General features: G+C 36.9%; 1 protein-coding gene across 2 annotated transcripts in view; it reads right to left on the bottom strand.

Annotated features, from left to right (window-relative positions):
* Positions 1-12372, bottom strand: part of LOC8064083 (G-type lectin S-receptor-like serine/threonine-protein kinase At1g61480) — a 17485-nt gene extending 5113 nt beyond the window's left edge. The window contains exons 1-5 of one of the 2 annotated variants that reach the window (XM_002442108.2): positions 12286-12372; positions 11860-11996; positions 11493-11748; positions 6694-6925; positions 6417-6570 (exon numbers count right to left, since the gene is read on the bottom strand). In XM_002442108.2, coding sequence (XP_002442153.2) covers positions 6417-6570; positions 6694-6925; positions 11493-11748; positions 11860-11952 — 735 coding nt within the window. In that variant the 5' untranslated portion in view covers positions 11953-11996; positions 12286-12372. Of the gene's footprint in view, positions 1-6416; positions 6571-6693; positions 6926-11492; positions 11749-11859; positions 11997-12285 lie in introns of those variants that run through there. The other variant, XM_021445811.1, reaches the window with a different exon arrangement.

Raw genomic sequence — 12899 nt, 5'->3', positions numbered from 1 at the left:
TCAAATGGAGAGAAGATGAAGCAAAAGCAAGCCACAAGACAAAGGTATATGATAGGGTTTTGCTTTTGCCAATCAAGGTGCAATAGAGTGCATGGTTGAGTTTAGTATAGATAGTCATACTATAATGAGGAAATCTTTAGTTGTAATGGTTATCTAGTGTCAGTAAGAGAAAACGCTTTGCAAAATGTTTGGTAAATGCTAACTCACGTATGCATATACTGAACACTTAGTGGAGTTGGCACATTTGAAAAAGGGGTCAAAAGGAGCTGAATGGGGTGCCTTTGTAGGACTAGATTAGTTCAATAGTTGCTTGCAGATGGCACCAGAGTATAAGCTACATAGAGGCTATCAGTAGTGGCTAGGGTTTGCCAATAGATTAGTTCAATGCTTAACCCTAGGGCTCACTAGACTAAGTGCTAGCACTACTCTAGAGGGGGTACTTTTGTGTTGATTCATCGAATCAGTCCGATGCAAAGAACCAGACCAATCTGTTGGCCTAAAAACCATTTTTAGAACTCTCTAGAACATAGTAGACTAATCTGGTTCTTAGGGTTTGCACACCACTGATCTATGTGTTACATTAGACTATTAGGGATTTTCAACAACTAGTTTTTGTTAGTGTGCATAGGATTAGTCCGGTGCTATTTGAGCAAGAGCACCAGACTAGACCAATCAGGTGATTGTGCAGTAAAACAATGGCTTTTGTAATGGCTAGGTTTGGCTTGCCTCTCTCTATATAGTTGGTTGGCCATATTAGGGGTCTCTATTTGATGAAGTGAATACATCCCTCTAAAGTTGAGCAAGCTCCCCTACTCCCTCTCTTGACATAGTGCTCATATTTATGAGAGATTTGGGAGCCTCTAGTGCATTGCATTTGTTGGTGGCACTTAGGATTTCTTGCTACTCTTGGCGATCTTTGTTGCCTAGCTAGCTTGGTGCTTGTGGAGATTGTTGAGCACCATTTTGTGGTTGTGAGGGGATTCATGCTTACCCCATAGGAGATTCACAAATCCGTAACTTCTAGTGAAATCCATTGAGGTTTGGAGAGGTACTTGGTGATCTATCGGCTTCTTAGTGAAGCAGTGATCTAAGGACCCACCTCAATGGAGATGTAGGTTGCTGACAAACAATCAAGCCTTGAGAAAAATAATCTTTTTGTCACTTGCCCTCGATGGTTTGCATCCTCTCAACACTTGCAATTTCATTTCATGTATATATTGTGCTTGCATTATTATTTAGCAGCTCTAGCTCTCTAGTTTGTTTATGAGTTGCTAGCTCTCTAGTTGGTAGAGTAAGGCCCCATTTGGTTGGGCTTTTGGATATGGCTTTTGCCCCCAAAAGCCAAAATCTCAACCAAAGGGCCCAAAAGCCAGATGTGCTTTTGCCAAAAAGCAGCTTTTAGTGTAGTCCAAAGCGAAAAGCACATCTACACCTGCTTTTAGCTACTTTTTAGGGAAATATTACTCACCTGCCACTGGTTACATACTGATTCATTTTCTTTTCTCCCAATACCTCTCTCCTATCCATGACATGATCTAGGCCACCATCAGAGCACCTCCTTGCTAGCTGTTGCGTGGCTCTAGGGTGGCCACCCCTCTCCAGCAAACTCATGACACAACCCTTCCCTAGCAATGGGTATGTGTTGATGGTAGATAACTCCTAATTTTAACCATCAACTTAACATGAAAATGGACCTATTTGCAAGCACTCAGTAGATATAGGGTTATCACTAACAGAATTCCACAAGTTTTGATTAATGTTTGTTTCTACAGGGGGTTATCGGAATAACAACAAAAGGAGATCCACATGTTAGGTTTACATAGAGATAATACCTAAACGTTAACTCCAGAATACTCTAGAAGACTCGGCAAGACAACACCTAAAAGATGGGGTCCACCTGCCATAGGGCAGGGGCGGCCGCCCGAGGGCAAGAACCAATCAGGTTCTACCTCGTGGATCCTACATCCACCGCCTTTGATGAGTAATCTTGAGCGCACATTTAAGTCTGTTTGATCCAAGGGCTATGGTGCTTCCTGGGGGGCTATAAATACAAGCCTGACCCCCCATGAGAGCTAATTCTGAAGCCCTAATTCATATTCAGAGAGAATAAGATAGAGAGGGGTCCCTCAAATGGATCTGTCTCTATAGGGTTATAGCAACAAGAGAGATTGAGAGAGTATAAGGTGAAGATAGGAGTTGAGGAAGCCTGTCAGTGCCTTCTTCTTTGTAACTTTGGGATCAAGTCTCCTAACCTGAGGCTCGGTTCTTGAATCGTTTGGCAATTTGACTTCTAATACGAGTAAGTTATTGTTCTTACTGTTCTTTGGTTTATGAGTTTACTTTATTCGCTTCGCATAGGGAATAGAGTAATTATTCATAGCGTAAGCATGGTGCTTGGGCTAGGAATACTCGTAGATACTCCCTGTTTGGCCGAATTTGTGGTAGCATTGGAGGAAAGTGACAATCCTCTCATGCCTATAATCCACGTCTCGTCAGGAGGTAAGGTAGGGTATATGGTGCCAGGGTTAAGCACTCTCTCAGGTGTCTATTTTATCTAGGTACTCCCCTTAGAACGATAACCACACACTTAGCGTAGGCTAGAAGAACACTCAAGAAATAGTTCACTCTATATTGCTAATATCTCACTATCTTGTCTTACAGCCCGTGGTTAGTAGGTAAGAAAAGGTTAGTCTTTTGCACGCTTTCTCCTAGTGGTAAAAAATAAATATGATACTTTGGACTTATCTCCTGGGTAAAGTGCTCACCGATATCCGTGCGCTTGTGAATTATTTCTCTTTGATTCTTCTTTGTGCGTAACTAATATCAACAGTGTGCAGCCCTTTGTGATGGCCTGCCCCTACTTTTGTGGGTGCATCTCGCTCTAGAAGATCTGGCAAGCAACTTATTCGATGGTGAGCAACTTCTCTGAAGATAAGCAAATTTTCTAGTGGCGCTCAGCCCTAATGGCGTGGCCCCTCGGCCTGGCATCCATCACCCCAACCCCGCATCCCTATGAGAGCTCTCGATGCATGTACTTGATAGCTGCAACAGGAGATGAGCATGAGCTTAGCGATCCTGGCCCTGACCCAATGCATGAGCTTGCCTCCGATGCTCGAGCTTAGTGACCCTAGCCCTAACCATGATGCGTGAGCTCGGTGACTCTGACCTTGATGCATTTGGCCTATGAGACCCCGGTCCAGTTGCATGGTCGAATTGTGCCCCCCTCCCTCCATCACTGGACATGGCCTATTCCCACTATGCAGCTCATCCTCGTCGGTGCATGGGCCATTCTTAGTGGCAAGCATAACCTCTGCCCCCATTCCTGCCAGCCAGTGCATGGAGAGGAACAAAAACTGAACGATTTGAGGAAAAAAAATAGGATGTGAGGATCACATGCAGGGCCTGCTTGTAAGTGGCAGCAATTTTTACAAAAGCCACAAGTGCTCAACCAAAGAGCTTTTGGCTTTTCTCATAGCCCATATCCCACAGCTCCTTTTCAAAAGCCATAGTCCATAGCTGCTTTTTCAAAAGCCACAGCTTAACCAAATAGGACCTTATTTCTCTTTTGTTAGCACTCTTTTGTAGTTGTAAAGCCCTTAGTTGTTGGTGTGCTTGAAGTGCTTGTTTAATAATCTTTGCAACTAGAATTGTGTAGTTGAAGTACTTGTTGGTGGCACTCCGAGGACACACTGTCAATGAGGAAGCCAATAAGTACCACACATAATTACTTCGTCTTCCTCGTCTTAATTTTTTTACTCTATTCTTCTCTCCTGTCCTCAAATCTCAACTCATCACCTCTCCTTTCCGTCTCTTTCTCAATGGGTGGTCAGACTTGGGCGATGAGGGTAGCCTGACACAGACTGCAAGCATGGCCGAGCACTAAGGCTGCTCACGCTGCCCAACATGAGTGGCACAATATCATAGTGATCGAGCAGTGCAGTGTGCATGAGGATGGGGCATGTAGGTGGCAAAGTTGGGCCTACGACCGAGCGACGGTGAGTATCGCGTGGTGGTGGGTGGCCACTGCCACAAGGGTGACCACATGATCGAGCATGGTAGGACATAGGCACAGGCGCAACTTGTCTCGGTGGGCGATAGGCCAAGTTGCCTTGTTTGGTTTCAGGGCATAAAATTTTGAGGTGTGACATCAGGTGTCACATGGGGGTGTCGCATAGGGTGTTTGGATATTAATAAAAAACAAATTTCAAAATCTACGAGATGAATTTATTGAGCCTAATTAATACATCATTAGTACATATGTTACTTAGTAATTTATTACCAAATCATGTACTAATTATGCTTAAAAGATTCATCTTGCAAAGTTTCGTAACATGTGCAATTAATTATTTTTTAGTCTATATTTAATACTCTATATATGGATCTAAACATTTGATGGAATAGGGTTTAAACTTTTTGGGGAGAAACTAAATAAGGCTGTCATGGCATCTCTTCCCCAATGCAGAACAAACCATTTCCTTAGTCCTTGAAACACGAGTAGATGTGGTTTCTCATGAGAGAAACCATTTCTCTCTTCATTAACTCTCTTGTTGTCTCAGGTAGCAACATATTTAATGTCATGGAGACAATCCTAGTTTGAGAGTTGTGACTAATCTTATGCTATCCTCAGTGAAAGTTTTATCAGACTTTAATTTATATTTAATAGTTGTCACATATGTAATTTCGATGACATGTTACAAGAAGAAATGATGAAATTTTTTTGACATGATTACCAACTCTCTATGAGTCATGAAATTAAATATCTATGAAATCATAAAATAATTTTTTTTTCTTAAGAGTGAGTGTTAAGTTTCATCCTTGTTTCATTTCATTTTATATAATATAGTTGTCTTAGAAACAACACCATAAAACTCCTCACTGTATAAAACCTATATTTTCCAAGAGATTTAGCTTGAACAAACATGTCATGAGTCAACATCTTCGTTTGGGTTAGAATGCTAGGAGATGATCCTTGTAAGAAGAATGCCTATCTGATGTACTCAGATAATGGGTCTCGGTTAATTCATGGCCTTCTTAGATCTGCTCTAACATTTAGATGCTAAATTTAAATCCCATGGATCATAACTAATGACCACCACCTGTCATAAATTATAGATCATTTTAACTTTTCTAGGCACTGCTATTCTAGATATACAGGGTCCGTTTGGTTAGGTTTTTAAGGCTGCTTTTCCTTCCCCAGAGCCAAAAGGCCAACCAAAGAGGCTGCTTTTTCGTAGTACATTTTTAAAGCATCTGAGATCGTGCTTTTGGTTTTTGGCTTCTGCTTTTCAAAATGGATGAAATAAAGAACTCTTTCGTAGTTGTTTCAAGAGAGACAAAGATAGAGGTATAATTTATACCTACCTCATCCAAATAACTTTTAGTTTTTTCATAGCTCACAGCCGGCCCAAAACAGCTTTTCCCCACAGCCATAGCTCAACCAAAGAGACTATATATGTATGTCTAGATATATAATGAAAAAGTTATCTATCTAGAAATGTCAAAATTATCTATAAATTTGAATGGAGGGAGTAGTACTAATGAGCTATCTGGCTTTCATATAGTTATATTATTAGTTCCTAAAACTTAACTAATTTCAGTTAATATATAGCCACCCTCTCACCAAACCTAACGAATGCACCAAGTGGAAAATGCGAAGCACAGTAGCAGATGGAGAATCCAACAGTCTAACCATCAGTTAGCTGTCTGGATCAAACAGTCTTCAACCAACATTATTTTAGTAGCCAGCTAGAGTTAATGGATCCAAATATATCCTAATCACTAAGTGATAATTCAGATACGACACGATTACAAATATATGACACATTTACGGGCTTGTTCAGTTAGTTTCCAATCCAAGGAGATTGGAGGGGAACCAGGGGGATTCCTCCTCGAATCCAAGGGGATTGACCCAAGCTTGTTCATTTGTATTAAAAGCAATGACTAAAAGTACTATTCGCTGATTTGTTGTGAGAGAAAAATATTGAATAGTTGACAGCGGCAGATAGGCTCAAGCGAACGTGCTCGTGTAAATATGCTAGTGGGCCAATGTTAAGATGTATAGAGAGGGCGTGTTAACTAACTGTTTAGTTAAAAAATAAGGGACACTTGGGCATGCTATTCTTATTTCTCTATAAACATAATACAGTTGAGTCTTATTAATTATATATGCATTATATTATATATATATATATATATGAAAATATGTATTCAGTTTTCAAGTACTTATATACGACGGATCTAGCGATTAATAGCATCAAATTTGACGACAGCATTAGTAGTTCTTTCTATACCAATGCTTAAACCTAAAATATGTTTGGCTGCCACAATTTCTACTTATATATGAGATCGGATGGAGCAACACCCAAAGCATAATGGAAAAATACAAATCTCAGTTCAATCGAGAGGATTTTTCTTACAAGCTCAATAAACACTTGATGACGCATGTCAGAACGACGGGAGTAGCCATTTTGTCCAGCCACGATGTCAAGAATTATAACTCCCAAACTAAACACGTCGAACTTGATTGACACATTATTGCCACCATTTTTGCATTCTGGTGGCGTGTACCTTCTGCAGATACCATATATAAAAATCAAAAGCATTATTAGTACAATAGAAAAAGAATATAATAATCAATGTCTTAAAGCATGATAGAATTTATAATTTGCAGGAAACTGTGATCAATCTACTTACAGTGTTACTCCTTTTAGAGTCCCCGATTCTTGAGTTTCTATAGAAGCACCAAGTCTTGATGAACCAAGATCTGCAATTTTAGGCTCCTTGTTCTTGTCGAGCAATATATTACTAGGTTTTAAGTCCAGATGCAAAATTGGTTTTGCCTTGGCATTATGCAGGTGATTTAAACCCACACTAGTCCCTTTAATAATTCGGTAACAAATGGGCCAATCAAGTGAACACCATTTGTCTGCAAGAGGAAAGTAATAAAGCCCCAATCATATAGAGCTATCATGAGTTACTACTACAGATTGCTAGAAACTAGTAGAAAGTATTACTTACGTATTACCTACCATTAATAAAAAAAACTAAATATCCCCTCAAATCTAGATCTAAACTTCCAACATCTTCAATAATGAAAAGTGTTTCAACCATAAATTATTCATATATATATATGTATATATATTTGTATAAATTATTATATGTCTCTATTATTATTAATATATACTCCCTCTGTCCCTGAATAATAAATAGATTTCTGGAGTTATTTTAAGTTAATTGTTGTAAACTTTGACTAAATTTCTATTAAAAACATTAAGATTCATGGTTTCGAATTAGTATAATTAGATTTACCATACAATATTTTTTTCATAAGGTGCTCATTTCATGACATAGTTGTTATTACTTTTTTCTAGGAATTGATTTTTTGGGGATGGAGTGACTATAAAGCAACTTAAAGTAAATGTATGCCATCATGCAGATCAAATATATATACATGCAATGAAGTAAATACATAATTTATATTTCAACAATCTTGAGAAATATTCTTTTAGTTTTTCATATGCCTATAAACCAATGGCACTAACAAATTATAAAATTGTATCAATATCCATGAGAAATAGTTTAGGTAAGTGTTAATTTTAGTTTTAGACAAAATCATACGATATGATTTAACTAAAACATTATAATATTCTTATATTGATAGTACTAGTAACATGTCCGTATGTTGCAACAGGGGATAATCTTTTGCTTTGCCGGTAGTGGCATGAGCAAAGAAAGTTTTCTTATAATTCTTCTCCAACTAACTTTCCATGTTCAGTTGTAGCAAGTTGTTTCCTCCTCCTCCTCTCTCTCTGGCCTTTTTTTTTTGTCATGTGTGTACTTTCTTTGTCCTAGCTCCCTATATCGATTCAGGTCAAGCATGACCACTGTCAACCTACCACCAAGTTACTGAGGCCTTGTTTAGTTCGCAAAAACTTTAGTTTTTAGCTACTGTAGCACTTTCGTTTTTATTTGACAAACATTGTCCAATCATGGAGTAGCTAGGCTCAAAAGATTCATCTCACAAATTACAGGTAAACTGTGCAATTAGTTTTTATTTTCGTCTATATTTAATGCTCCATGCATGCGATCAAAGATTTGATGTGACGGGGAATCTTGAAAATTTTTGCGAACTAAACAAGGCCTGATTGGTGACATGTCTGCACCACTTAAAGTTAAGGTGGGGATTACAATTGCACCTAGTCGGCGCTTGATTCCCTAGGGCTATCCCCAACCGTGCCAGGTAGCCATTGGCTGTGGCTGGCTGGCCACTGGCGATCTTCCAATTACCCGGACCAAGTTTAAGCTGGCGGACCCTCTAACAACCCGGAACAAGTTTAAGTTATCATCATTGGCTCAAATTCGATTTAACCATCTTTAGTTGTTTGTTCTAACTCGTATAAGCATGAGTCATGAGTCCGCATCATATGCACAACCAATACATCTTGAAATCGGACTCCATGTCGCGCTAGATGTGAGTTGTTCTAACTTACATGGGCATGGGTTATATAAGTCTATACAAAAGAAACTTACACTATTGGGTAGGTAGGGGAAGGTGGCCCAAAAAAAGAGGTTGAAATTTTGGTTCTTTAATATACAATACAATTAGATGTAGGTAGATCTACAATGCGTAAAAATTTGAGAAAGTTTATTACATAAAAGCATAGATCTATAAATACAATAAATTCTTTATACTAAAGTATATGATATTATATGTTTACTGTGCAGCACTAGTCAAAGCTTATGTAAAAAAACTGGTTTAATATTTTTATTTTTTCTGTAACTCTTTATGATTTTAGAATTCTCAACTGGTTTAAAAGAAAAGAAAACAGAAAATAAATAGAAAGGGCTACCGTGCGGCTAGGCCATGGGCTCTGGCCCAGACCACTGCATAGCTAGCCCAGTCTGGGGCCGAATCCGAGAGGAAGAAGTCCACTTTAGGTCCCTCAACTTTCGCAAAAGTCTGTTTTTCATCTTTGAACTTCAAAACCGGGTAAAATACATCTCTCAATTTTTGAAACCATGCATGTTACGTCCCTGACATGGTTATGAGCGGTTTTGAAGGTAGTTTTGTCTTTTTCATTTTTATTTATTTTGGCTGAATATTTGTAAAATTATAGTAAATCAAATTAAATTCATAAAATAGTAAATCTGATTTTGTTGGACTCCAGATAAGTAGATCTACATAGTGAACATATAATATAATATAGTATGCTTTAGTACAAAATTTTTATTGTATCTTTAGAACTCTTTTTTCTATAATTAATTAGAATAATTCATAGCTATAGTTTGTATGGTCCAATTGTGGTGAATTTTTTATGTTAGACTAATTATTATATGTTTAAACTATGATAAAAAATTCATACTCATTAGATCATGTATAACTTAGTTATAGATTTATTATAATTTAACAAGCATAAACCTAAATAAATCTATAACTAAGTCATACAAGATTCAATGAGTATAAAATTTTTACTATAACTCAAACATAGAATAATTAGCTCACCATATAAATTTCATCACAATTAGACCATAGAAAATGTAGCTATAATTAGTCTAATTAATTACAGAAAAACATAGATCTAAAGACGCATAAAAAAAATTTGTACTAGAACATACTATATTATATATTCAATGTGTAGATCTACTGATCTGAAGTCCAACAAAATTGAGTTTTCTATTTTATGATTTTTATGTGATTTACTATGATTTTTCAAAAAAAATCAGCAAAAATAAATAAAAAAAAGGTAAAACCGCTTTCAAAACCAGGTCAAGGATGTAATGTGCATGGTTTAAAAGTTGAGGGATGTATTTTGTCCGGTTTTAGAGTTTAGAGATGAAAACCAGACTTTTGCAAAAGTTGAGGAACCTAAAAGTAACTTTTTCCAGTCCGAGACCCACCATAATAGGCCCAAGTGAAAAGAAGAAAAAGAGAAAAAGAAAGTTTTGCATTAGAAACCCTAAATTTATTCCTAAAACTGTTTAAGCCTTTTCTCTGTTTTCTTTGTCTCTGGTGTTTTATTATCTGGAAACCGTTATTTTTGTTTCTAATTCCTCCTTCGACTCCTTCTCGTTCTTTGGTCGCCAATAAATGTCTGTCTTCCGGGCGGATGGGGAAGGTGATGATGAGACTGAGGCCTTGTTTAGTTACTAAAAAATTTTGCAAAATTTTTCAGATTTTCTATCACATCGAATTTTTAGACGCATGCATGGTGTATTAAATATAGACGAAAATAAAAACTAATTACACAGTTTGGTCGGAATTGACGAGACGAATCTTTTAAGCCTAATTAGTTCATGATTGGACAATATTTGTCAAATACAAACGAAAGTGCTACAGTGTCGATTTTTCAAAAAAATTTAAAACTAAACAAGGCCTGAGGCAGATTATGAGGTTAGATAAAAAAAATTGATGGTATAAGTTTTTTCTTTTTAGTATTAAGTATAGATAATTAAGAGAACTTTATTGTTTTATGAAAATACTACTACGCACATAATATTTTATCATTTATCCTTTATTTTAGGTGTCTGAATTTTAAGATAATTTTAGGCAACACTTTTGTACCACCAACAAGTACAAGTAAATTGTTATTTTTTGTGATTAGTTATTTGTCTTATCTGTTTCATAACTATTAAACTTTTGTCTTTGTCTACCTATAGAAATAATTGTAAATTGTTAATTGTCTTTGTGCCAACACAAATCAAAATTTGTTGGTTTTGTGGTTTTATCTAACAGATTTTTTATTCATGGTACCAAAAATTGTGGATTGTGCCTACAAAAAATTGCAATGAATAAAATCATAAATTTTAGTATAAATATGCAATAGCCATTGTCTGAAAAAAAACTAAAATTCAAGCACCTGAACTTTAGCAAGTCCTATATTTTATAAGAAAAATTCAAATTTTTGAACAATGGATGATGTTACTGTGGGGCAAACGTACACTAAAGGTGGCTATGACCTTTCTAGTCTTTGAGATTTGAGATTCCTTCGATGAAAATAATAATTACATAAGCTTAAATATTAGTTTTTCTCTTAAGGTTAAAAAACAAATGTTGGCCCCTGGTTCTTTGGCACCTTGATGTAGCTAGGCTTAAAAGATTTTATGACATGTAGTAATTAGAAGACCATTCAACGTCTTCACAAAAAAAAAGACCATTCAACGATCTGAAATCCTTTTTTATGATATATTTTTAATAAAATATAAATAAAGGTTTTTAATAAAAGATACAATAAGTATCAGAGTTTCAACTAAACTAATAAGATGAAAATTAAAAACTCAAAATGCTGATCCATGGCATGAATTCCTCACGAATGATGGGATAAAGAACAATATCGATGCTTTGTTAGCTTCGGTGTGAAAATAACTTCCTCACGACTCCCGTGCCGCGGAGACAGAAAGTAATGGGCATCGACGCTATATATAGTATGGTGTCAATTATTATTTTATTTTTTTTAAAAAAACGAGCGACAAGTTTGGAGTGCTGTAGATCATACCTCCAATATAAGTTTGAAGGCTTCCACTATGCATATATTCGAAGCACAGGACTCGCTCTACTGTTTTTGCAAAAACTTGTTTTCCGTGGTCCTCATCGTACATGTGCTGTGATTGGTAACAATAGCCAATTAACTGTATGATGTTTGGATGGTCGATGATTGCAAGGTTGCGGAACTCATTGTGGAATTCCAGATCATCGAGTCCGTGCAAAGGGTGAAGCCTTTTCACTGCAATATCCTTCCCGTGATGTTCTCCCTGTAGAAGTCAGTTCTCATTAAATTTATCATGATTTCCTTTTTCTAGTCGCCAATGGAAATGTAAACATTTGAAAACTAGAGAAGATGTGTAATGATTAGCCATCTCTACCCTGTAAACATCTCCGTACCCACCACTGCCAACCTTCCGCTCCTCCGAAAAATTGTCAGTAATACTTTTAATATATCCAAAATCAAAATTCATGATGTGTTAATTTTATATCTTCCACCAGTCGTCTTATAGTGTTCCTGATACAAACAAAAAAGAAAATATTTACATAAGATGAGAGACATTCAGAAAGTGTTATTCATCCTCTGCCAGCAGCTGTGCGAGGGCCAGTGAGATTTTTGCTGATGCGAATGGTAGCGCGCAGACATGCGAGTCTCAATGCCATGCGCTGCTCAAAGGTAAGGTATTATTGCCGTAGCAATTTTTGAGAATATAAGAACGCATGGAACGAAACAACTTTCTGTTCGTCCCCTCACTAATTTTAAATGATAAGGACCTGAGCTGAAGGCTGACAAGAGTTGCACTAACCTGGAGGGTGCTCGAAGGGACAATGTAGTGTTTTGCTCCTCGGCGAAGCATCGATCTCATCCTGCAACATCCATTTAAATGCAGCAAGGTCAACTATTGCACTAGCTAGTCTCTGGAAGCAGACAAATGAACAAAATATGGCGCTGATTAAAAAAAAACACAAAAAGTTGACTTGACTCCAAGCTGCACCACATATTGCTCTACCTCTAATCAATGATATTTAAAAACACAGAGTTGACATGGCTCCAATTTGCACCGCATATTGCTCTAAACAATGATATATATTTACCATAGCTTCCGAATTAAAATCGCAAATTTATTAGCCCTAATCTTCATCAAGTAGTTATACTGTCTTTATCTACAAAACTTAAATCTAGATGATGTAACGAACGGACTGTACGGGATCAGGATGACATCTGCATCTATCCGATTCAGAGTTCGCTAGGCTACCCTAATCCTACGACTACCTAGGAGAACTGAGACAGAATTTGTTCTCGGCTTCTATTATGGCCTTGTTTAGTTATTTTTCATTACATCGAATTTTGTGACACGTATATGAGTATTGATTATACATAAAAATAATATTAAATTGTAAAATTTACATGAAATTTAGG

The sequence above is a fragment of the Sorghum bicolor genome, chromosome 8, assembly GCF_000003195.3.
Source record: "Sorghum bicolor cultivar BTx623 chromosome 8, Sorghum_bicolor_NCBIv3, whole genome shotgun sequence".
Classification (NCBI taxonomy): Eukaryota; Viridiplantae; Streptophyta; class Magnoliopsida; order Poales; family Poaceae; genus Sorghum; species Sorghum bicolor.
Note: the sequence above shows the minus strand (reverse complement) of the source record. Positions and strands in the feature narration are given on the sequence as shown.